At 48.1% G+C, this 25,145-nt stretch overlaps 1 protein-coding gene and 1 pseudogene across 3 annotated transcripts in view; one reads left to right on the top strand and one right to left on the bottom strand.

Annotated features, from left to right (window-relative positions):
* Positions 1-19,841, top strand: part of ANXA6 (annexin A6) — a 52,715-nt gene extending 32,874 nt beyond the window's left edge. For 2 of the 3 annotated variants that reach the window (XM_024750096.1, XM_024750104.1), the window contains exons 19-26: positions 623-702; positions 1,307-1,360; positions 6,377-6,394; positions 7,181-7,274; positions 8,531-8,626; positions 11,303-11,361; positions 12,711-12,833; positions 19,426-19,841. In XM_024750096.1, the coding sequence (XP_024605864.1) occupies positions 623-702; positions 1,307-1,360; positions 6,377-6,394; positions 7,181-7,274; positions 8,531-8,626; positions 11,303-11,361; positions 12,711-12,833; positions 19,426-19,485 (584 nt within the window). In that variant the 3' untranslated portion in view covers positions 19,486-19,841. The remainder of the gene's footprint in view (positions 1-622; positions 703-1,306; positions 1,361-6,376; positions 6,395-7,180; positions 7,275-8,530; positions 8,627-11,302; positions 11,362-12,710; positions 12,834-19,425) is intronic. The other variant, XM_024750114.1, reaches the window with a different exon arrangement.
* On the bottom strand, positions 14,640-18,260 carry LOC112402966 (N-acetyllactosaminide beta-1,3-N-acetylglucosaminyltransferase 2-like; annotated as a pseudogene).
* Positions 19,842-25,145: the final 5,304 nt, after the last annotated feature.

Here is a 25,145-nt window from a genome sequence, read left to right as displayed (position 1 = left end):
CTGGAGGTAGAAGAGGGTTTGACTGGGAGTGGGAGAGAGAGCACCCAGGCCACTGGAGAGAGAGGGTGGCTTCATGGGCGTTTGGCCTGTGCAGTCACACAGGGCCCCACATTCAGAAGGCCCTGTGCCTGGTTACATGCTTTGCTGTCACCGTCTTGAAATTTTTAATAAATTTTTAACAAATGATCCCATATTATCCTGAAGAACCTTGTGTGTCAGTCAAAAACGTTTTAAGCATTTTCTCTTCTGAGCAGCTTTAAAATGGTAGAGTCTTTGAGCAGGGAAGTGACATGATCAGAGCTGTGCTTTTGTGTCCAGCAACTGCCATGCAGAAGCGAAGGTAGGAAAGAGAGTGAAGACAGAGAGGCTGTTGTATGGGAGGGGGGAGAGGCACTGAGCCCTCAGCAGGGACAGGAGCAGAGGGAGATGATGGACCGATGGGCACATCACTGTCAAAATCAACAGGAGGGTAGCTGGATGCCCCCAAGAGCCAACTACAAACTCCTTCACCTCCACCACCCCGCCAGCACAGCTCTGACTTCAGTCTGCCCTTCTAGGACCCCTTCCCCATCCCATGTCCTTCTTGGCCAGCAGGTGCCCACACCTCCTTTCTCTGTCTCAGACTATCACAAGTCCCTGGAAGATGATCTGAGCTCAGACACGTCCGGCCTTTTCAAGAGGATCCTCATCTCTCTGGCCACGGTGTGTGAATTCATGGCCCCAGGCCTGCTTGGCCCTCTGGGGCCCTGGGAGTCGGGGAAGGGTTGCTGCAGGGAAGGGCAGGGAGTTAGGAGTCCACTCCTGATGAGGAGAGGATGTCTTCCCCTGCTGCCTCCTCAGAGTCTTACCACTGAGGCGGTTACTACTTGTGCAATGCCTTCTCCATTGTTCACTTTTCAAAGCTGGCTTAGTGCCCCCTTCTCCAGGCAGCCTTCCCTGATTGCCCTCAACCTGGCTTTTTGGGCCCCCAGCTGACAGGACAAAGCCATGTAGGTGACCTTTCCCTGTGTCATCATCCAAGAGCTTCTGTTACCATCTCTTGAATTCTCGCAACCCAGGCGCCAGGCCCTGATGCACAGGTATGGCAAGCTCAGTGTGTCTGAGTCAGGCATTGGGCTAAGCGCCTTCCTAATGTTTGTGTTAATGCTCGTGACTGCCTACCTTATGAAGGCAGGTTTATTGTTCCCATGTTACACATGAGGGAGAGGATTCAGAGAGGTGAGTGGCTGAGCAAAGTCCTGTGGCTACTGAGGGACAGAGAGGGTGGATGTTTGGAGGCTGAACTTTCTTACTGGTCCTGCTACAGGGGAACCGTGAAGAGGGAGGAGAAGATCAGGACCGGGTGCGGGAAGATGCCCAGGTGAGACACCCCACCCCATCCCCTGCCCAGCTGACATCTGTCCATGCCAGGCCCTGGCTATCTGGGAGTGGGGAAGGCATCTGGCAGGACATGGCTGGTGTGACCAGCTACACTTAGACTTTTGGCCTCTGCACCTCTCCACCCTTACAAGTGAGACTAGGACACTTTCCAGAACTTTCAGAGAGAGGCTTGGGAGGGTGGTGCTGATTCTACTGACATTTCCTATGTGAAGAGTAGAGCTCGAGCCCTAGACCCTCAGAGCTAGAAGGAACCTATGTATTGTCCAGGTCAGGCCCCTCATGTTACAGTTGGAAAATGGAGGCCCTGAGAGCGTGAATGGCTTCTGAAAGTCACACAGAAAATCAGTGGCCCAGGTGGAATTGACCCAGAGGGCGCTGGTCTGGGAGCTTGCTGGGAAGGGGGCCTGAGTGCTAAAGGTCTCAGTTTATTATCCATAAAATGTGACCAAGTCGAAGAGGATGTCCTGGGAGACCTAGAAAGGGAGTTCATCGAGGACTGGGGTCTTTGTTTTGCTCACTGATGTATCCAAAGTGGCACATAGTTGGCACTCAATATATATCTGTTGTTGAGTGAATAGGGGGGCAGGGGGTTCTATAGGATCTCCTGGATGCTCTGCTGCTACCCTGCTTCTAAGGCTGATGAGCTTGAGGTCTGGAGATGGCTTCTCACGGAGGCTGGACAGCCCGAAATCCATTGTCCCCCTGGGCCGCCATGGATGGGGAGTCCCTGTTGAGGCCATCTGCACTGTCCCCACTCACCTGAGCCTTGTTCCCGGCATCCTCTGGCCCGGCCCAGGTCCAGGGGTCAGGCATAGATACCACAGCCAGTGTTTCCAGCCCCCTTCTTTTACAGTTGGTGGGTTGAAAAGAGCCCTGATAGACTGGGAGTCAGGGCAGCAGCCCTGTTCTGAATTCTACCAACAGGGATGTGAAATGTTACGGCACCCTCTGAGCTGAAGAATCTGTAGCTGTAACCCGACAACTACAGAACTGTTACAGTGTGTACTGAGTGTGACGCTGAGGCTATTTCATACTTTGGTATGACCCCATTTTCTTACTGGAGGAAAAATGAAGCCCCTTACCTATCCAAGGATACAGTTTGTAAGTGGCCAAGGTGTGATTTTAAGCCAGGCTTGCCTGACTCCAAAACCTGCACTTAATACCATTTAATATCCTCCAGGACCCAGTATAGTAATTTCCCTGCAGCTTCCAAACCAGGTAGCTGCTGGTATCTGGTTTTCCTGCCCCTTGTTTGGAATACAGTTGTCAGAAGCTGCAGGGTTCCATTCAGATAAGGTATTCCAAATGTGTTATAGATATGTTTAGGGGGGCTAGCCTGGGAACCCAGTCTAGGAAAGCCCCCCACTAGACTGGCTTGCTGAGACCACATTTCATCCCCTCATTCAGCAGGTATTTATTAAGTACTGCTGTGAGCAGCCCCATTGTGCCGTTAAGGGTCTTTGAACCTGGCTTTCTCCTGAAAGCTCAACCCAAATCCATCCATCACCCTGAAATTCATCCTCCGGGGAATTCTACTTGGTGCCTGGTCCGCCTAGGAGGCTATGCTTCTAGTTGCTGCCAGCAGGGGGCAATGGTGGGCCTCGCTGGCAGCTACTTTTCAGGCGAGAAGCGGGGAGAGAGAACCTGGGTGGAGTCAACCAAGGGAGCCAGAGCCAGACCCCGCCCAACTCAGCTGCTTCTCCAGATTCACAGTTGCTAGACCCTGATCTTAATGTGGACTCATTTCCTTATAGCTAGAAATATTTTGTTTCTCAAGTAATACATATTATTTTGTAGAAACTTTAGAAAATAGACAAGCAAAACCAAAAACAAAACCCCATAACCTACTACTAATAATAGCTATTGTTAATATTTTAGAATATATTATTCTAGTTGTCTTTTTATGTATTTATAAAAATGGATTCCTGATTTATAACAGTTAAAAACGAGTATTCTGTGAATACGGTAACATATTTTTAAAAAATCAATAGCATCATTTAATGGCTAAATACTTAAGAATCTACCAAACTTCTTTTAAAAAGCCCTCTCCCTGGTAACCAACTCTCATCACATTCATGATGTTTTTCCTTAGAATAGATTTCTAGAGGTGAATTGGGAATGCTGGAGGAAAATGTATACAAAAATTGAAGGCATTTCACATGCAGAGCCAAGGTCCCCCAGAAAAATAATGACATTAGTGCTTGACGGTGTGTGCTTGCTGGTTTTACACCTCCTCCTTCCCAGGCTCTCACTCTGGGCATCGAGAACAACCTCAAGCTCTTGGAAATCTGAGTCTGTTATGATCAGGTGACATATGGCCAGTGTTTACCCGTTGCCCCACAGTATTGCAAATAGCTTGCCCTTTACTCTCAGTGTTCCAGTGTGAGCAGTAAATCATGTAAATAATCTAATTATTATAGACCCAGAGTGAAATGAAGAATTGTGGCCATTTTTAGATAATTCAATCTCCAGGTTATTTTTTAATATAACAGCTTTATTGAAATATAATTTGCATACTATCTATTGACCCATTTAAAGAATACAATTCGGTGGTTGCTAGTGTCTTCACAGACTTGTGCAACCATCACCACAGTAATTTTAGAACATTTCATCACCCTAAAAAGAAACCCAGTCCATATTGCAGTTCCTCTCACTTCCTCCCAACCCCCCGGCCCTAGGCAACCACTAATCTACTTTCTGCCTATATAGATTTACCTATTCTGGACATTTCATATAAATGGAATCCTACAATATATGACCCTTTGTGGCTACTTTCTTTCACTTTATTGTAATATTTTCACAGTTTGTCCATATCATAGTATATATCAGTACTTTATTCCTTTCCATTGCCAAATAATATTTCATTGTATAGATATATTACTTTTTTCTTTTTTAACCTCCATTCATCAGCTAATAGACATTTGGGTTGTTTCTACTTTTTAGCTATTATGAATAATGCTACCATAAACATGTGTACAAGTTTTCATGTGCACGTATGTTTTCATTTCTCTTGGGTGTATGTCTACGAGTAGAATTGCTGGGTCACGTGGTAACTCTAACTTCTGGAGATTAATTTTGGCATGAAGTGGCTCCGCTAATGAGGAAAAGCTTTTGTGTTGAATATCTGGAAAATTATTGTAGTCACCCACTGCATTTTTCATATTACAAATATGATGGTCTTCAAGTGCTTTGAAAAAACAAATATATCTGGGGGTTCTTCTCATCCAAGTAAAGAATCTTTGACACTTTAGATTCCATTTTGTTTAATTTTTTAAACATCTCTCTCTTTTTAATAGCAATACTAGACTTTTTAGCATAACTTTTTAAAAAAACCTGTGGTAAAATACACGTAACACACTGTACAGTTTACCATCTTAACCTTTCCAAAGTGTACGGTTCATTGGCATTAAGTACATTCATGCTGTTGTTGTGTGGCCATCTCCACCACGCATCCACTGATCTCTTCATCTTGCAAAACTGAAACTCTGTACCCATTAAACAGCAACTACCTACTCCCCCTCCCCCCAGCCCCTGGCAACCACCATTCTGCTTTCTGTCTCCATGAAGTTGACTACTCTAGGGACCTCATATATTTGCAATCATACAGTATTTGTCCTTTTGTAACTGGCTTATTTCACTGAGCATAATGTCCTCAAGGTGCAACCAGGTTGCTTTTCATATGGAAAAGTGTAAATAAAAACCAGAAGCATCCCATAATCCTAGTAGCTCTGATAACTCCTATTTGACTTAAAAAAAAAAAAATTAACGTATTTGCATGTTGAGGAAATGTAAACATAAAATTTCAGGAAAAATAAAACAAAATGCAAAAGCTCTTCCCCCCAGTCCTTCTCCTTGAAGGTAACCGCTGTCAACAGTATCGTGACTACCCCTCTAGCACGACTTCCTAGTAAATATGTAAGAGTGAGCATACATTTATCTTTTCTCATCTAGGTAAAAGGAACACTTATACACAGCATGCTGTATTTTACTTTTCTGCTTAATTTAGATGGAAACTCTCTCCTTATCAGCCCTGTAGACCAGTCTGATTCTTTTTACTCGCTGCGTGGATTTCCATTACTAAATGAACCATTGCCTGTTTAACAAGTGATCTAGTGATGGTTTCCAGTTTTTCTCTATTACAGTGAACAATATCTCCAAAGACTTCTGCTGGTTTATCTGTAAGAGAAATTCCTAGCAACGTGTGGTCGCTTGATCAAGCGGTGTGTGCATTTTGAATTTTGATAGACATTACAAACTTATTTAATGCAAAGGTTTCTAAAGCCTAAGTCTATTGAGATGTTTATAAAGAGGATGATTTCAGTCTGCCCAATAGAATAAAGTAGTTGGCAGAGTTTCGGGAAAAAAAGAAAAGGCAGAACTCAGTCTGGGGTACCACAGGACTGGCTATATTCTGTTCCCAGGCCCTGCGAGTCACAGCTATTTGCCTAACAAAGTAGTGTCCTAACCTCAGAATTCTGTGTTCAGCATAACGTGATGATGAAAATTCACCCTTGTAAGATGACGTGAACAGCTGGCATCTTCCCACCTGATCGGCTGCACGTCCCCTCCAGGCCTCAGCTTTCCTGTCTCCTGTCTGTAACACGAGGGGGTAAATGACAGGTCTCCCAAGGACCCTTCAACTCCGAGTGTGGTAAAAGTTGTAGGAAACAGGGCACGTCTCACGTCAAACTTCTCGGTGGCTCTGAGGAGTCGCCCTAGGTTGCCAGGAGTGAGGGGTAGAGTGTCCTGTCCTGTGCCCTCCTCTTACCCCTCCAGTAAACACTTTTCATCGTGAATTCCCAGACCTGTCCTCATTTTGAGCTCCAGCCCAAAGGTCAGGGGAAGGTGCCTCCTCCCAGCCCCTTCCCTGCCCCCAACTGTGGGACCTCTGCCACCCTGAGCCAGGCTCCCTCACCTGCACCCCAGGGTCCCCTCTCCGGGCCTCCTCTGACTCTTGCCTTCCCCCCTCTCTCTCCTGTCTCCTCCTTGCTCTCAGGTGGCTGCTGAGATCTTGGTGAGTGCCCGGTTCTTCACGTGGATTTTAAAGGTCTGAGTCTGGCTGTGCCTCTGGGCGGAGCTGAGGGGCAGAGTCAGGCAGTGATTTGGGGCCGTGCCCCCCAGGTTCTCTCTCTTCCCTTAAGGGCCTCCACAGAACCCCGGTGGGTGACATATGGGCCAGGCGAGCGTTTCCCAAAACTTCACCACTCACCATCTGCCTGATTTGTGCTACATACCACCAGATGTGAATAATTTTCTTTAAATGGACTCTTTTTATTTTAACCCAAAATGAGTTATTTTAAAGGAAATTTCATATCGATGTAAATAGAACTGATAGCTGGCTAGAAGATCACTGTGGAAGCCTACATATGTGATGTGTAAAAATATGTTTGCCTGTTTACCCCACTTGGGGAAACACTGGCTAGGCCATTTTTCCTTGCACACGTGCACAGACACACTTCCCCAGAGGGGCTTTCAGAGGGGTTTAAAGATGGAAGGAGAACTCTGAGTCTCCATGCCCAGTGCCTGTTTGCCCCTCCCCTGGGCCCAGTCCCGTGACCCTGAGGCCAGGGTGGAAGTGCTCTGTGCTCAGCTCCTCTGGGTGAGTCCACGGGGTCTCTGGGAACTGGAGCGGGGATGTGGAGTCCGAGGAAGAAGGAAGGGGCCAACGTCAGCCTCCTTGGGTGGCTGAGTTAGCCCAGCTTCTAACTGCCCTCGGCCCAGGCAGACGTGAAAGTGAATAACAAACGAGGCTTTCTCGTGTCTTCCCTCTCAAATTCTCTCCCCGACCCGGGCTCTGCAGGAAATAGCAGACACGCCCAGTGGAGACAGATCTTCCCTGGAGACACGTTTCATGATGATCCTCTGCACGCGTAGCTATCAGCACCTCCGGAGAGGTGAGGCCTGACTCCCTCCCCCTCCCAAGTCAGCAGGAAGACCCCCTAGTCTTGACAATAGGAGCCAGTTGCCCACGCACCCACTCCTTACCCCAGCAAGGGAGTGTGGTGGCCAGTGGGGACCGGGAGCCAGGTCTAGTCCTGGCTCTGCTGCTAACGGCATCATTCAGCCTCGGGCCAGCTCTCTTCACCTCCTTTGGGAAGCATGTGGGATGCCTGGGATAAGAGATGGCAGGTGGCTTTTCCCTCCAAGGCCAACTCCAGTGGATTGGTAGTGGCTTCCTAGAATGCTGCGTTGAGGATTCGAAGGTTCTGTGTCATGATTCTTTGGTAACGTCTGCCAGGAGCAAGGCGGTGAGGGGTGATAATGACACAAGGACCATGTACACACACCAGGCTGCCACGTGCACAGGGCACACCCGTATGTGGTGGCCCTGACATTAGGTGATGATGAAGTGCCCTTACCACTAAGACATGGACGTTTTGACACGCACATGCCTGGCACTTGCCAGTGAAAGTGCTTTAGCACGGTGACTAAAAGAACGGACTTGGGAGCTGGAATGCCTTCATTCAGGTCTCCCACTTATCAGTTGTGTGACCCTGGGCAAGTTACTGAATATCTGTGCCTTACTTCCCTTACCTATAAATTAAGGATTTTAATTCTACCTCACATGACTGTTGTGGGGGTACAAAAAATAAATACACAAAAAGCACTTAGCACCTGGTAGCTTCCTTAGTGTTACCATTGTGATTGCTTACATGAGTCTCTATCCCGACTTCCCTGGTGGTCCAGTGGTAAAGACTCCACGCTTCCACTGCAGGGGACACGGGTTCGACCCCTGGTCAGGGAACTGAGATCCCGCATGCCTCAGCACAGCGAACAAACAAACAAACAAAACAAACCTCTATCCAGGAGGAAGGGGAGGCCCAGAAAGGGGGAGGGGTTCGCCCCAGGTCAACTTGATGAGCTTGTGGCAGAGCTGTGAATAGGACGTATGCTCCTTCTGCTACCCATGCCTGGGTTCCTGGAACTTGTCCAAAGCTCTGGGGCACTGTCTGACTTGATAGAGATTTGGCTCTGAGCTCAAGGCAGCCCTGAGGTCAGAACATCCCTTCCACAGCAGTCCTGACCAATGCATTTAGGTCTGGGCTGCAGCCATACCTGCTGCTGCTGGGTGGGTTGGGGAGGGGTGATCTTCCCCCCTTCCTCTGAGTCAAAGCTCACCTCCCACCTCCGGGGCTTCTCTTGGGGCCAGTCTTCCAGGAGTTCGTCAAGATGACCAACTATGACGTGGAGCACACCATCAAGAAGCGGATGTCCGGGGATGTCAGAGATGTGTTTGTGGCCATCGGTAACTGGTGGGGACCAAAGGGAAGGGACTGGGGGGCACAGGGAACATGGCCAGATTCACTGGATGGGTGTGGCCTCTATAGTTTCCTAAGCTACTCGTACCGGAAGAGAAGCACTGCCACTTCTTGGGCTCTGCCTATGTGTGATTGGCAGGATAACACAAGAACTTGTTCTGGGTTGCAGGGCAGGATGAGGAAACAGTGCTCTCTGGGGAGGTGGCCGGGAGGGTGATGGCCAGGCTGGGTGCAGTGTCCTGCAGGACTTGGGACACACACACACTTACCTTTCCCTCCTCCCAGCACCTGGATCTCTTTGGTTACTCTCTTATTGTGTAATTTGAGCTCTTGCCTTTGAAGAAGTCTTTCCCCTTTTGGATCTCGATTTCTCCATGTGTATAAACGGATGAGTAGATATGAGCAAAAGTCAAACGTGCCTGTATTAGTATTAGTGATTAGCAGCATCTTATTTATGGCCACAGAATGCATTGTATTGATACACATTTTTTTTCTCATCTTACCTGGAGGGGTCAGTGGAAGGTTTTTACATAATTGCCGTCAATTACAGGATGCATCTTGATTTCAGGGACTTCAAATTCGAGGAAAAGGTGTTTGAGAACAGATGGAACAGAGGTGTTATTGTTGTGATGTTATCATTTAACTTTCAGTGGGTCTTTACCACCTGGGAACAATACCTAGGAGGCAGAATAGCATAGTGAATCCAGGTAGAGTCCCAGCAGTGCCACTTACTATCTGTACAGTTACATCCGTTGGCAAGTCACAGAAACCCCGTGCCTCAGTTTTCCTCCTCTGTAAAGTGGATGTGATCATAGTACACAGATTTAAGTGAGTTAATTATACAACACTTAAAAGCATTGCCCCCGGCACATAGAATGCACTGGCTGAGTGTTAGCTTCTATTATTATTTCCTGCCAGGCACTGTGTGAAGCCAGTTGCACACAGCTTTGGTTGAAGCCTTACGAGGTGCTTTTATCTGCTTATTTTACAAAGTGAGACACTGAGGTTCAGAAAGGTTGTGTCACTGGTGGAGGCAGGACTCACACCAGAGGCCGCCCGAGCCCAAAGCTCACGCTAGGATTAATCACCAGAGTAATTGTTCTATGGAGACACGTCTAGACCTCGCTTTCCTCGTGTTTCTCCCTCTGTCCTCTCTCCTCCCACCTAGACCATGTGTATGCGCGTGTGCACGAGTGTGCATACCGACACACCACTCCACCTCATTCCATCCCACGGCAGGCCCCGGGGTCCTCTGAGGCAGGTGGCGGGCTTCAGGTTCTGGGGAAGGTTTTCGGGTACGTTTGCAGAGGATGGAAGTTCCTGCCCAGTCTGCTCCTTAACCACACTGACTGAGCCCCAGGCTCCGAGTCAGGGCAGGCTCCTTGGGGGAGGTGATGGGACTGGGGGTGTGGATTCGGGAGGTAAAGTAGTGGAAGGCAGACAGCAGACTTCTCCTTACCAGGAGGACAGAGGCACAAAGGGATTCACAGAATGTTCAGAGAATGGGCAACAGAGGCAATGAGAGAGCAGAGGCAGGCAGGAGCTTTGATTTTCAGGCCAAGGAGCTTAGGGTTTGTCTGGGAGGTGGTAGGGAGCTACATAAGGACCTGGGAAGGTCGGTATGTAATGTGATCTTTCCCACGGTTCCCGAGCCTGCTGCAGGGGAGGGTACAGGCCTGTCTCCTGCATGACTGTGCCCTTGGGATGCACAGCTCCAGTCTCTCGCCCCCTGCCTTCCTGATAGAGATACTTTTATATCCAGAGTCATTCTGGCTTCCTGGTCCCGGCGTCTGATTCCTCCTCCTTAAGCTATCTGAGACACCCTCCCGCCCGCGTGAGCTCTGGAGCCTTGAAATCCAGCAGCTGCTGAGGACTAGAGACTCCCAGGCCTTGCGAAAGTGTGCGAGCTTGTTAGGCAGGCAGTATCTGGGGTAGGGATGGGGGCTGCCAATGGGGCAAGAGTGGGCAACACTCAGCCCTAGGGGTTGGCACCGTGCCCTAAGCTATACTGACAGACATTCTTTGGCATATTTCAATCAGTAGTTCTCGAATATTAGGCTGCACCAGAATGGAATGACCAACCATCTGGGTTTGTGCTAAAACCAGCAATGTCCCAGGAGAAGTGGGATGAGTTGGCCACCCACCTTCCGAGCTGCAGATTCAGCACATCTCGGGTGGGGCCTGAGAATGTGCGTATCTACCAAGCTCCCAGGTGATGCGGATGCCTTGCAGGAGCTATACTTTGAGAACTTCTGCTTGAAATATTTCTTGAATCTGGGTCTCTAGGGTAGAGCCCCAAACCTGAGTTTTAAACAAGTTCTTCTTTGATTCTGATGCCCTTACAAGTTTGAGGCCCTGTACCTTGGGCTCACGAGTGGTTTCTTCCCTTTGAGTCCTCTACTAGCCTTAGTTAGCTGCAAGCACCTTAGCAGGAAGCGAATTGCAACCCAGTGAGAGCCAGGTCTAGGGATGAGACAGAGGAGGCAGCGTCAGGAAGCGGGAGTGAAAGTGTCAGGCCCTGGATATGACCCTGGCGTTGGCAATGATCCTGGGCCCAGGTTGCGGATAGAGGAGATGCTCCTTCTCTAGCAGCAGTAGCAGCCCATGGTCTGGGCACATCTCCTCTGACCAAGTTCCCTGCATCTCTTTCCTCTTCCTACCAGTTCAAAGTGTCAAGAATAAGCCTCTCTTCTTTGCCGACAAGCTTTACAAATCTATGAAGGTAAGAAGACTTACTTGTCTGTTCGTTTCCCTTCGAGCACTTCTGCCCCCACGAACACAGATGTGCGCCATCCCCTGGATCAGGAATTGTGTTTGTTTCCACCCATTTGATATGTATCAGCCTCTGCCTCGTGCCTGGTTCTAGGAGAGTAGTTCTCAACCAGGGTTTACGTTGCCCCCTGGGAAACATGTGACAATGTTCAGACTCATTTTGGTTGTCACAACTTGGGGAGTGTTGCTTTTTGCATCTGGTGGGTAGAGAGCAGGGGCGCTGCTAAACATCCTACAACGTACAGGACAGATCCCCTCAACGAAGAATGATCTGGTCCCAGGCGCCAAGGTTGAGAAACTTATTCTGGGGACTCAGGGCTGAAAAGGACAGTCTCTGCCCCTTGGAGCTCACATTCTAGCAGATGACACAGTGTCTCCTATGACCAATGATCACGAAAGGAAGCAAGTGCTCAGCTCTGGGACTAGCCCTGGCTTCCTGAAAACCCAAGCCACTCTGGCCACCCTCTCAGCCCAGCAAGTGGAGTCTCAGCTGCTGACAGCCTGCGCAGGCAGTCTGGTGGGAGTGAGCCTGAGAGCCCTGTCAGCCTGCTGTACACAAACATGACAGCCATCTCTTGAGCCCCCGCCATGTGCCGGCTCTGATTCCTCAGCTGGTGTTCAGAGCTCCTTGGGGAGCAGAGGTGGGCCTTGGCTGCCCATGTATTCTGTGTCCTGTGTCTGCTCCTTGGGCCCTGTATTAGTTTCCCAGGGCTGCTGTCCCAAATTAAGTGACAACAGAAATGTATTCTTTCACGATTCTGGAGGCCAGAAGTCCAAAATGAAGGTGTTGGTAGGACTGGTCCCTTTTGGAGGCCCTGAGGGGGAAACTCTCCCATGCCTTTCTCCTAGCTTCGGGTGGGCGTCTGGAATCCTGGTGTTTCCTGACTTAAGCATGAGTCCCTCCAGCCTCTATCTTTATCTGTGTGTATGTCCATGTGTCCTCTTCCTGTAAGGACACCAGTCATTGGATCTAGGGCTCACCCAAATGCAGCATATCCTCAACTAATTACATGTGCTAAGACCCTATATCCATATTAGATCACCTTGTAAGGTTCTAGGTGGACATGAATTTGGGGGGCACACTCTTCAACTCATACAGGCTGTTCTTGCCTCTGTCTGGCCAGTCCTGGCACAGGGGAGTTTGAGTCAGGACTGTTTGTGGAAGAGAGGGGCAGGATGTCCCATCCTGGTTTTGGAGGGAAAAGGGAGAGAGGCAGAGGGACACCCATGAGTTCCTGCCTGACCTAACCCCGTTTCTCCTCCTGCCCTGTGTTTCTCCCTGTCACCTGGCTCCACCAGGGTGCTGGCACAGAGGAGAAGACCCTCACCAGGATCATGGTCTCCCGGAGTGAGATCGACCTGCTCAACATCCGGTGGGAGTTCATTGAGAAATATGACAAGTCTCTCCACCAAGCCATTGAGGTGAGGGGCGGGGTGAGAGGTCAGTGGGGGAGCAGTGAGTGTCAGATGCTTGAACATAGATTAGAAGTCCTTTTTATTCCCAGAATGTTACCTCTTAGAACAGCCAAGACATTGCTAAATGAGAGGAGACCTGCCTCACTCTTTATACCAAAATAGATTTCAGATGGATGGATCAAAGGCTTATAAAGATTTCCAAATAAAACAAGAGTCTTGGGGCTTCCCTGGTGGCGCGGTGGTTGAGAATCCGCCTGCCGATGCAGGGGACACGGGTTCGTGCCCCGGTCTGGGAAGATCCCACATGCCGCGGAGCGGCTGGGCCCGTGAGCCATGGCCGCGGAGCCTGCGTGTCCAGAGCCTGTGCTCCGCAATGGGAGAGGCCACAACGGTGAGAGAGGCCCACGTACCGCCAAAAAAAAAAAAAAGAGCCTTTTTTTTTTTGGCTTTTTAAAAGCAATTTTATTGAAGTGTAATTTAAGTATCATAAATTTTATGATATTTACTCGTTTAAGGGCATCAGTAATTTTTAGTAAAGTTAATGAGTTGTACAGCCTTCACCACAATCCAGTGTTAGAACATTTTCATCACCCCACTGATGTCCCTTGTACCTGTTTACCTATATCCACCCCCAGCCCTAGGCAACCTACAAGTGACTTTCTGTCTCTATGGATTTGCCTTTTCTGATTATCTCATGTAAGTGGAATCATGTAATATGTGATTTTTTTGTATCTGACTTTTTTCATTTATGAAGCCCATTTCTTCTTAAAGTTTGATGCTATACTTGGTTGACAAGACCATGAGGAAGCTCACAGGCAGTCTCATACAGACTTGGTGTAAATGTAACTTGGTAGCACATCTTCATTATTTTTTCTTCCAGTTTTATTGAGATATAATTGACATATAGCATTATGTAAGTTTAAGGTGTACAGCATGGTGACTTGACTTAGATACATCGTGGAGCGCTTATCACGATAACTTCAGTGAACATCCATCTTGTATAGATGCAAAATTAAAGAAATAGTGCATTTTTGTGTGTGTGTGATGAGAGCTCTTAGGATTTACTCTCTTAACTTTTATATATAACATACAGCGGTGTTAATTATATTTATTATGTTGTACATTACATTCCTAATACTTATCTGTCTTATAGTTTGTGCCTTTTGACAGCCTTCATCCAGTTGCCCCTCCCCCACCCCCTACCTCTGGTAAACGCAAATCTGATCTCTGTTTCTATGAGTTTGTTTGTATGTTTGTTTGTTTTTGAAGTATAATTGACCTACAGCACTAGGTTAGTTCCTGTTATACAACATAGTGATTTTTTTCTATGCATTTCAGAATGATCACCGTAAGTCTAGTTACAACGTGTCACCGTACAAAGATAGTAGTTATTGATGGTACTCCCCACGCTGTACATTTCATACCCATGACCCATTTATTTTGCAACTGGAAGCTTGTGCCTCTAATCTCCCTCACCTTTTTCTTTCCTCCCCCTACCAGCTCTCCTCTGGCAACCACCTATTTGCTCTCTGTATCTATGACTCTGTTTCTTTTTTTCTTATGTTTGTTCATTTATTTTGTTTGTTAGATTCCGAGTATAAGTGAAACCATACAGTATTTCTCTTTCTCTTTCTTACTTATTTCACTTAGCATATGTTCTAAGTGAACATATGGCAAACATTTCAATTTTTTTATGGCTGAGTAATATTCCATTGTATGTATATACCACATCTTCTTTATCCATTCATCAATTGATGGGCACTTGGGTTGCTTCCATATCTTAGCTATTGTAAATAATGCTGCTCTGAACATAGGAACGCGTATATCTTTTCTAATTAATATTTTTGTTTTCTTTGGATAAATACCCAGGATTGAAATTGCTGAGTCATATGGTAGTTCTATTTTTAATTTTTTTCTTCACATGACAATTAAAAATATGGTGACTTTATTTCTATCTTCTTACAGTCCCCAGTATCACATCTGGTAAGAATCTTCATATCTATAACACAAAAATATCTCAAGAAAGCATGTTACAAGACAGTATATATAAGCAACAGTTTGGCAGAATTCTAGTTCATATCCCCCCCCAAAAAAATCTTTTTTTAATTCAAAAATGACAGTTAACTTTATCTAACATATGTTATACTTACTACTTAAAATACCATGCTCTAGTTAAATAATTAATCAACAACACTGTATACAAATAAAATATTACACAAAATATATTTAAGAAAATGTTTTGGTATTTGATCTAAACAATAAATAAAAACACAGGCACTTCTACACTGAGACAGGAAAGCAGTCACTACTCAGGATAATAATTTTGTATAAGCAACACATAACCATGTGGCAAGAACAGAATTCTGCAGTTTTAAACTGACAAACCACTGATAAAAAGGTCTGCCACTTCAGTCTTTTCACTTAAAGTTCAAAAGTTACATATGCTTTCCTGGTTCACAATGAAAAATCATAAACACAATATGGTTGCCAGGGTCAATTCAACCTTCAGTTTGAAGATTATGGAATCATACTTATTATTTTCAAATACTGAAAAAGAGAGAACTATCACAGCACCACCCAGCAAACCAAATACAAGATAGTTAAGCCTCCTCCTTATTATGACCATAAGACCGTAACAAGATAAACTGGATGGATGTCACACAGTGATTCCCATTTTGCAAAATTGATTGATTAGATTAACACAAGGAAATGTTGTAGCGGCAGGAAATTTTGAAAGAAGTCAAATTTTTCTAGACAATTTTTAAAAATTCATCCAAATTTCATGAAAATGTTATTCCATTTCACAGAAAGCACTGAGTCATATATAACAGTGTCTTTGTAGCCAATAGGTTTATGAATACCTAAATCGCAGATAGGTCACTCATTATAATGGGAAATAGGGTTATCATCGTATGAGAGCAAAACAAAAATAAAACAAAGATAACACAATCAAATTCCAGAAACATGATTTCAGATGACAAGGGGGACAAGTTAGAAAACAATGACCACTAGCCAGCAGGAAGGGTCAGAACCATTCGTCCTGTCATATCCTACAAAAAAACTAGGATCTTCTGCTTTCCCTCTTCAGAAAGTACTACACTGAAAGGTTTAGAGACCCTCATATGGATACTACTCATAAAGGCAATTTTGATGGTATTACATAGAAATTACCTCTAATGTGAGAGAACATAACATGGGAACTATTCGAGATACATGTTTCTATGCAAAATTTAGTTTGTACGTAATTTAGCAACTTAAATAAGCATTTTGCAACCGAGACCAAATATCAATCATCTCTTGAGGTTTTCTACTATGTACCAACATCAAACCTACATAGGAACAAATGTTATTCCTGTTTTTCTCTTCTATATCAAACGTCCTGAAGCCTTTGTGTTTCTCTGGAATGAGGCCAAGTTTCTGAAGGCACATTCCAGTATAAACAGCATCGATGGGGTAGAGAAGGACCTGGCCAGTTACATTAGCCTCAGAGCCAGGTGGCTGGAGTAGAGGAATCCACCTCCCCCTGCATAAGGCGGGTAGACGCCAGTGTAAAGAACTTCCGGGACGTAGTACTTCAGTTTCTTATCCTGACGAGGTCCAGCACTGGGAATCACATCACCTATAAACAAATCTTTGGCTTTGTTCTTGGATAAGCTATTCAAGTGATTCAGGATGTGACGGGTGTTCACAAAAACGTCATCATCGCCCTTGAACTCAGCATTTGGGCAGGAAGTGCTCACCCACCTGAGAAGGAGTACTTCTTTCAGAGATAAATTGGAGAGGGTGTCTCTGTAGTTCCACATAAGAATGTCTTGGTGCTTCTCACTCTCAAATTTCAGCTCATCTGAAAGGTCAGGATGGTTGTCCCCTGCGGGGGTCTGGCCCAGTAAGAAGACTCGCACCACTGTTTGGTTCCCCACATTGGTTTCTTTGCCCCAAGATTCCCAAATCACTTGCCTTCTATCGAAATGTGAAGTAAGGGACTTAATCGCCAGCAATAAGAAGGGCTGCTTTGCACACTTACCTGGTTGATCTATAAGCAGTGAATAATTTCAACATCTCAAATACAACAGAAAGTCTTTAAATCTGTCTGGCAAACTGTCGAAACCTGAAACTACTGATGTGACCCTCAGGTCAGGTTCACCATAATTCAGATGGCTTATGTTGGAAAATCCTTATGCTTCCCCTGTCTGGTTGGCTAACATGTTCAAAATGGGATTGTACCTCCTGTTCAGCTTCTCTTGTTCCCTGTTCCAATATGCCTTTGGGAGGGTCAGATATCTTCCAGAGCTTTTCTTTGGGTATTATTACTTCCCCTCTTCCATTTTTTTCTTGGCTACTGCTTTTGGAGACTTCCACAATCAAATAAATGAAGACATTTACCATCATCAGGATTCCCAACAACTTTATTCTTCGACTTCCACCACTCATTTCTCATATCTTGTCCGGGAACAGCTCTTGCTCGGCGGGGCCGGGACGGGCGATCACAGCGGCATCCGCGTCCAGGCAGCTCCGCGGGGCTCCGCCCTGCGACCGCCGCCGCTGCTCTCGCTCCGTGCATTGCACCCGTGATGGGCGGCTGGGTGGTGTCTGAGGCGGGACTGCCTGGCCTCGGCTTGGCCCCGGCTCAGCTCACCTCCGGCGTTTGTTCTATTTTTAATTTTTTGAGGAACCTCCATACTGTTCTCCATAGTGGCTGCACCAATTTACATTCCCACCAACAGTGCAAGAGGGTTCCCTTTTCCCCACATCCTCACCACTTGTTATTTGTTGTCTTTTTGATAATAGCCATTCTGACAGGTATGAGCTGATGTCTCCTTGTGATGTAAATTGGTAGCACATCTTTAAAGGGTAGTTTGGCAGTTTCAAAATTTTAAATGCATATACTTTGGACTTGATAATTCTACTTGTAGGAGTTTATCCTACGGACGTAGCCACACGTGTTCTCAAAGACACGTCTGGGAATATTTATGCCAGCGTTCTTTTATAGTAGCAAAAGACTGGAAGCCCTTCATACAGAACCGGTTAAATAAATTACAGCGCATCCATACGACAGAGTACAGTACAGCCGTGAAAAAGCATGAGGAGGCTCTATGTGCTGATTTGGGATCTTCTCTAAGTCAAAAATTATGGCCCAGAATAGTATGAATGCTCTGTAGAAAAGGGACGTTATACATATATACATATTTGTATATGCATATGGAAAAGCATTGCTAGAAAATCACACAAGTAAATACAACAGTGGCTACCTCTTGATTTAGGAAGTTAGGGGTTGGGGTAGGAGGGAGACTTTTATTGTATAATCCTTTGATTTGAATTGTTTACAACTGATTTTTTTTTAAGAGGAAAGTTCTTCTCTTTTTTTTAATACATAACACTATTTATTTATTTATTTACTTACTTACTTTTGGCTGTGTTGGGTCTTTGTTGCTGCCCTTGGGCTTTCTCTAGTTGTGGCAAACGGGGGCTGCTCTTCGTTGTGGTGCGGTGGCTTCTCTTGTTGTGGAGCACGGGCTCCAGGCACGCAAGCTTCAGTAGTTGTGGCACGTGGGCTCAGTCGTTGTGACTCGCAGGCTCTAGAGGGCAGACTCAGTCGTTGTGGCCACGGGCTTAGTTGCTCCGCGGCATGCGGGATCTTCCCGGACCAGGGCTCAAACCCGTGTCCCATGCAGTGGCAGGCGGATTCTTAACCACTGCGCCACTAGGGAAGTCCTGATATATTATTTTTAATCATATATCAAAAATTACAGAAACAAAAAATATAAAAATGACAGGAGCCCTCTAAAAAGAGGGAGAAAATCTGTTCCCTCCCCCCCATAGCCCTGTCGTATGCCAGACAACACAACATAAATCCAATGATGGTCACATAAATTCTTGCAAGGGCCTGTTACCCAGTAAGTGCTCGATAATGTTTGTTCAAATAAGGAATCCCGTAACACAGGGGTCCCCAATCCTGGGCCGCGGATCGGTACTGGTCCGCGGGCTCTTAGGATCCAGGCCGCACAGCAGGAGGTGAGTGGCGGGTGAGCAAGTGAAGCTTCACCTGTCGCTCCCCATCGCTCGCATTCCCGCTGAACCATCCCCCTCCCCTCGCCCCCCACCATGGTTCGTGGGAAAATTGTCTTCCACGAAACCGTCCCCGGTGCCAAAAAGTTTGGGGACCACTGCCGTAACACTTGTGTTAATGGCCGTGGGGGGAGGGTTAGCAGGGTGCAAGGCAGCCATGGGAGGAGACAAGAATAGAGGCAGGAACACTTCACAGAGGAGGGGGCATCTGATGGCAGACAGGATTTGGGGGCAGCGTGGAGGGCGTGCTGGGTGGAGCAATGGTAGGTATGTAGGTAGTAAGATGACCAAGATGCTCCTGGAAGGAAGGGGGGAGGTGAAGCCACAGAGCTTCGTGAGGGTCAGACCACGCAAGCCCTTGAAGCCAGGCCTAGAGCTTGGACATTTTCCTGAGGATGATGGGGAGCCACGGAAGGGACATGGTCACATTTACGTACTAGGGAGACATCCAGGCTGCCAGCGGCTGGGAGGAGGGGGCCTTGAGGTCATCAAGATTGTTTCACTCACTCTGCTCTCCCTCTGTCCCTGCCAGGGCGACACCTCCGGTCACTTCCTGAAGGCCTTGCTGGCTGTCTGTGGAGGCAAGGATTAGGACCGCCAGCGTTGGCGGGCACCTCTGCTAAGAAGTGGTCATCCCCCCGCCACGACCCAGCCTGATGCTCCAGCTTCAGAGACTAAAGAAGGGACAGGGGTGGGGGGAGGGGCCAGGGTGGGCTCTTGTCTTCAACTGGGGTTTAGGAAAACCTCCCACTCCCACTAGCCAGTAAGGGCGCGGCATGGTCACTCCTACTCACGTCTGAGTGGCTGAAGAACCGTAGCCATTGATCCCGTCCACCTCCTCTCCCCATCTTCCTCCTCCTGCCTTCCCAGCTTCCGTCCCTTGTCACAGTCCCTGCCCTGGTTTGGGCTTTGTCGAAGCCAAAAACATTCTGAGGCTCTGAACGTGAAGCGAGTGATGTGTGTGCTTTGCACGGTGGGGTGTGGTGGCAGGTGCCAGTTCTGGGGGCGGTGCGGGAGGAAGAAATATCTTCGGGCCAACTGACAGTCCTCCCACCGTTTCACCACCACCCCTGTCCCGGTTATTGTGCTAGACCGCTGAACCAGGAGTCCAAATACCTGTGTTCAGATTTGTATCTGCCACACACTTGCTTTATGACCTTGCACCAGTCTCTTTCCCTCCCTGAGTCTCCTTGTTCTTGGCTACAAAATGAGAGAGTTCAACGAAAAGATCTTGGCTTTCTAACATTGACATTCTAGGATGTGCCTCCAAATCATTCCCTTTCCATTTCTTCTCTCTTTAAATAAAAAGAGACATACAGACACATAAATACATTTCCAAGAGGGATCTGTGGTTTTGATCTAGAACCTGCAAGCCCAGATTGTTGCCATTAGAGCTGAGGTGTTAACCTGCCCAGGAGTGACTTTCTATCTTCCCATCCCTTCCTGGGAATCCCAAATGAGGGTCTGAGCTCAGGTCAGCCTGGGAAGGCTGGCGCAGCCGGGTCTGGGTCTCGCGTCCGCTCTCCTCCCTCTGCTACCAGGATGTTTCTCTGTGCACGCTTCATCCATGACATCCGAGCCCAGACTTCCTCTTTTGAACTCTTCAGGGGCACCAGATGTGATCGTGATCTGGGGAGGCCTGTGGAAAGCTTCCAGTTTGTGAAGATCAGTGATCAACGGGAGGTCAGCTGCACTTTCTCCATCTCCCTTCCCCCAGCTCTGCTTCTGCTCTGGGACTCAGATCTAAAGTTATCTAGCGACCACGGATTTAAAGTTATCCAGTGACCATGGCATGTGGGTGCCTACTGGCTGGAGGGCTCTGCTCCCCGGCCCGGCTGACCTGCCCTCTCCTGCAGTTCAGCGTGTGTTTGTTGTAGCTGCTGAGCAGGGAATGGCGTGGGGACGTTGGGAAATGTGCTGCGTCTGGTCTATTTTCTTTTCTTTTCTTTTTTTCTTATTTATTTATTTATTTTTTGGCTGCTTTGTGTGTGGCATGCGGGATCTTAGTTCCCCGACGAGGGCTCAAACCCATGCCCCCTGGCAATGGAAGTGCAGTCTTAACCACTAGACCTCCAGGGAAGTCCCGAGTCTGGTCTTGTGTGACCTTGGACCAGCCCCTGCCCTCACTGGGCCTCAGTGACTCCATTTGTACAGTGAGGGGGTGGACCTAACAGTCTCGAAGAGCCCTTTCTTCATCTCTGACGTAATGAGTCTGAAAGTCAGGCAGTTTACCTTGCGTCTTCCCCACTTCCTTCCCTCTACCACGCTGTGAGCCCAAACCCCCATGAGGGTCAGCCGAGAGCTTGTTTGACTCTTTGCCCAACTTAATTGAACTGTTACTGAAGATAAATTAACACAGTGGTCCAGAGCTGTGGAGTCAGACCTTTGCCACTAACTGGCTGTGATCATGTTATCTCTGTGACCCTCAGTTTCCTCGTTTGTAAGACAGGTCCCAGTCCTACCTATGGCACAGCCTTTGTGGGGTAAATGAAATGATTCGTAGAAGTTTGGGGCCATCTGGCTCAGAGTCAGCTGCCAGCACTACCTGCCCTGAGCCAGGCCCCGTTGTAGAAGCCGGGAGGTGGCTCCCAAGACGTTTCCTTGAGCTTTGTTTTCAAAAAGTCGTCAGCCGTGCATCACAGAGGCATCAGAAGACAAATATGGAAGCGCCTTAAAAGTATGCACCGAGTGGGGGGCTTCCCTCGTGGCGCAGTGGTTGAGAGTCCGCCTGCCGATGCAGGAGACACGGGTTCGTGCCCCGGTCCGGGAAGATCCCACAAAAAAAAAATACGCACCGAGGGGGGACTTTGCTGCTCCCATGGTTAAGACTCCGTGCTCCCAATGCAGGGGGCACGGGTTTTGATCCCTAGTTGGGAAACATTCCCCTCATGCCACACAGCGCAGCCAAAAAAAAAAAAACCTCCGAGGGAAAAATAGGCTGGGGATGGAAAGGAAAGAGTGATGGAATCTGAGGCCATGGGAAGACCTCATGAGGCTGAGGGGAATACACAAGTGGAGAAACCAGGAATTTCTAGAATTTCTGGAAAGCAGAAAGGATAGCTCAAACGGAGCACTGGCCGTGTACCGGACACCACACTAATCCCTCAACATGCAGTTTTCACTTGTTAACTTGAATTTTCAGTTAAGGTATGTTGCATTCTGGGATAGGTCAGCAGTAGGAGGGAGACCCTCAGCGTTTTGAGGGGAGGTAGATGAGATTAGAAATGGGAGTTTGCATCCACTTAGAGGACCTTGTAAGTCAGGATTTTATCTCATAACCCAGGGGGAGCCTTTGGAGGTTCTTGGCCGGGGAAGGTAAGCCTCTGAATTTAAGGAAAGACTATGAAGGGAGGGTGGCCAGTTGGGAGGCTACTACAACAGTTGCACTAAGTCCCAGGTACCTGCAGAGCAAACCCCTCTTTTTTCTTGGAGCTGTGGCAGAGGAGGGAGTAACCACTGTTCTGAATCCAAGGCACCTCATTCATTCATTCATCCATCCACTCATGCACCTTATGCGTACTGAATGCCTCCTATGTGCCATGCCGTATGCAAGATGCTAAAGATAGAACAACTTAGACCGTTGTGGTCCTAATCCTTAAAAGTTTATGTTCAAGTGTCCCTCCCATCCAGCCCTCTCCAAAACTGTACTAAACAACACTGGAGGTTGTTTCTGTGGCCAAAGTTCAACGGAGAGAAGTGGTGGGGACTAAATTAAAACTAAAAGGAAAGAGAAAGCAGAAGCCCAGACCGCTGCTGTCTCAAAGTGGGAGCACAGGAGGATGGTCATGATGCTGTAGTGTGGAAGGGACCCTCGGAAATTCTCACCTCCCTCTCAGCCAGACAGACAACTGTCACTTCACAGAGAGGAAGCAGCAGGCCTAGGGTCACATAGCCTTTCAGCGGCAGAAAACTGGAACCGTGCAGTCCTGGCCCCGGTCCAGTGCTTCTGTCAACACCCTGCACGTCCTTCCACTTTCTTCAGTCTTCCCCTCTGAGAGGGCTTCAGCCCAGAGTCGGCTCCCCTCCTGCCCTGAGCCGTGCCTTTTCTCTCGGGGCAAACGCTTCTCGGCAGCTCTGGACTGGTATGCGCCCACCTTGGTCTTTGGGACCAGGAGGAAATGTCTGAAGGAAGTGGCTGGTTGGGAGGAGGTTGCCCTTTTAAGCTGAGCAGAGAGCGACGCTTTGGGAATCGCTGCCATCACATTTCCTGCTGTTGGAGAACATTGTGGGAACTGTTGGCTATTTACAGCGCCCTGATAACTTGCTGTGCCCGGCTTTGCTGAGAGCCGCGAGTCACCATCACCAGAGTGATCCCACTGGAGTGATTCCCCTCCTCAGTTATCCTCTGCTGCTTTGCGGGGGTGAGCACCTCATTCTACTAACGAGGAAACTCAGGGTCCAAGTGGTGACGCGAATTGCCTGAAGACAGCACGTCATGGGTTGACTGAGCTGGAAATGGTCTTAGAGATCATCCAAACCAACCCTCTTGTTTCCCAAGTTTGGAAATCGAGGCCCAGAAAGCGGACTGTGGCCGCGCTGTCAGCAAGGGCTAGTCCTGCAACTAGCACCCGGGTCTCCTGATTCCGGCTCTGCTCTCTCGGGTGACACATCCCCCTCTTCCTGCTGATGGCAGAGCTGAGAACAGCAGGGAGAAGCGTCAAGTTGCGCAGTCCAAATTTCAGAACCCAGAGCGGTAAATCTTCAGAGCTGCAGTTAGGCAATTGGGAAATTCTAGTTCTGTCACTGAGCCTAGTTAGATCTATGGAGGGAGGGAGGCAGGCAGACCAGCCTGGATTTGAATGCCAGCCAACCACTGAGAAGTAGATAAGTTGCTTGGCCTCACTATGCCTTGATGTCCTTATGTGTAAAATGGGAACAACCAAGGTTTCTATCTCACAGGGTTGTTGTGAAGATGAACTAAGGCAATGCATGTCTATCTCTGGGGACACTGTCCAGGACACAGAAAAGACTCAATAAATATCACCTCTTTGTTATTAATAAATAGGCTGGATTCCATTTCAGAGCAGAGAAAGACAGGACTCTCTTTCAAGAGCCTCTGATGATGGGCTTCCCTGGTGGCGCAGTGGTTAAGAGTCCGCCTGCCGATGCAGGGGACGCGGGTTCGTGCCCCGGTCCGGGAAGATCCCACATGCCGCGGAGCAGCTGGGCCCGTGAGCCATGGCCGGTGGTCCTGCGCGTCCAGAGCCTGTGCTCCGCAACGGGAGAGGCCACAACAGTGAGAGGCCCGTGTACCGCAAAAAAAAAAAAAAAGCCTCCGATGATTAACTGAGTCCCTACAACTGTTCTCCTTACCTTCAGAGAGCTAAGTCGGGAAAGATTATAAGAAAAATTCAACCAAACACGCAGTAGGAAGGGGTACCAAGTGCAGAGGCCACAGATTAACCACAGAGAGGCCTAAAAAATCTCCCTGGAAAGAGGGCATGTGAGAAGCACCTCAAAAGATGGGTAGAGAAGCTCTCAATAGTAAAAGATATTGAAGGAGGGAGAGAGTTGCAGGCAGGGACAACTTGAGTAAAGGTACAGAGGTGGGGATTGGAGGCAGCGGGGTGTGCCTGTGGAGGTCCTGGGCCCCGCACCCAGCGTGAAGACAACATTTGGGAAGGTCACGGAGAGTCTGGGCTGGACTGTGGCCCTTTCCCTCTGGGCCCTAGCCAGCCCCTGAATGTGCTGGGGATGGGAGTAGTATGATCAGAGACATCCTTTAGAAAGCCATCTCTGGGGCCCTGCGTGGAGGAAGAGACCAGCCCAGCAGCTGGGAGACCATCGGACAGGCTTGCAGTTATTCCCCTGACGTGGAGGGATGAGGACCCGAGCCAGGGTAGGGGGAAGCAGAGATGGAGAAAAGAAAGACACAAGAGGGAACAAGAAACCAAGGAAACTGCCTGACCTGCCATGGGGAACGAGAGAGGGAGGCCGAGATGAAGCCAGGTGTCATCACCTGGGAACCCAGAGGCAGCAGGAAGTGCTTTAAAGGCAGGAAGAGGCCAAGGCCCCTGGTGCGGGCCATCCCATCGCCCTCTGCTCAGCTAGGTGAGGACTGAGGAGGCCCTCAACCAGAGCCATCTGGGAACGGGCCCGTCCCGCAGGCCCAGGTGTCTAGCAGTTAACAGATTCTGTGGGATGGTCCCACCCCTTCCTCTAGCCCCACCACCTGCCTTCAGTGCTGCCAGCTGTAGCCAGAACCCCCTAGTGGCTACCCCACTGAGATGGCCATGGACCTTTACCTGGAGA

Source organism: Neophocaena asiaeorientalis, unplaced genomic scaffold (genome assembly GCF_003031525.2).
Source record: "Neophocaena asiaeorientalis asiaeorientalis breed wild unplaced genomic scaffold, Neophocaena_asiaeorientalis_V1.1 scaffold548, whole genome shotgun sequence".
In the NCBI taxonomy this organism is placed as follows: domain Eukaryota; kingdom Metazoa; phylum Chordata; class Mammalia; order Artiodactyla; family Phocoenidae; genus Neophocaena; species Neophocaena asiaeorientalis.
The sequence above is the reverse complement of the archived record's forward strand: the minus strand, read 5'-3'. Positions and strand labels throughout refer to the sequence as shown.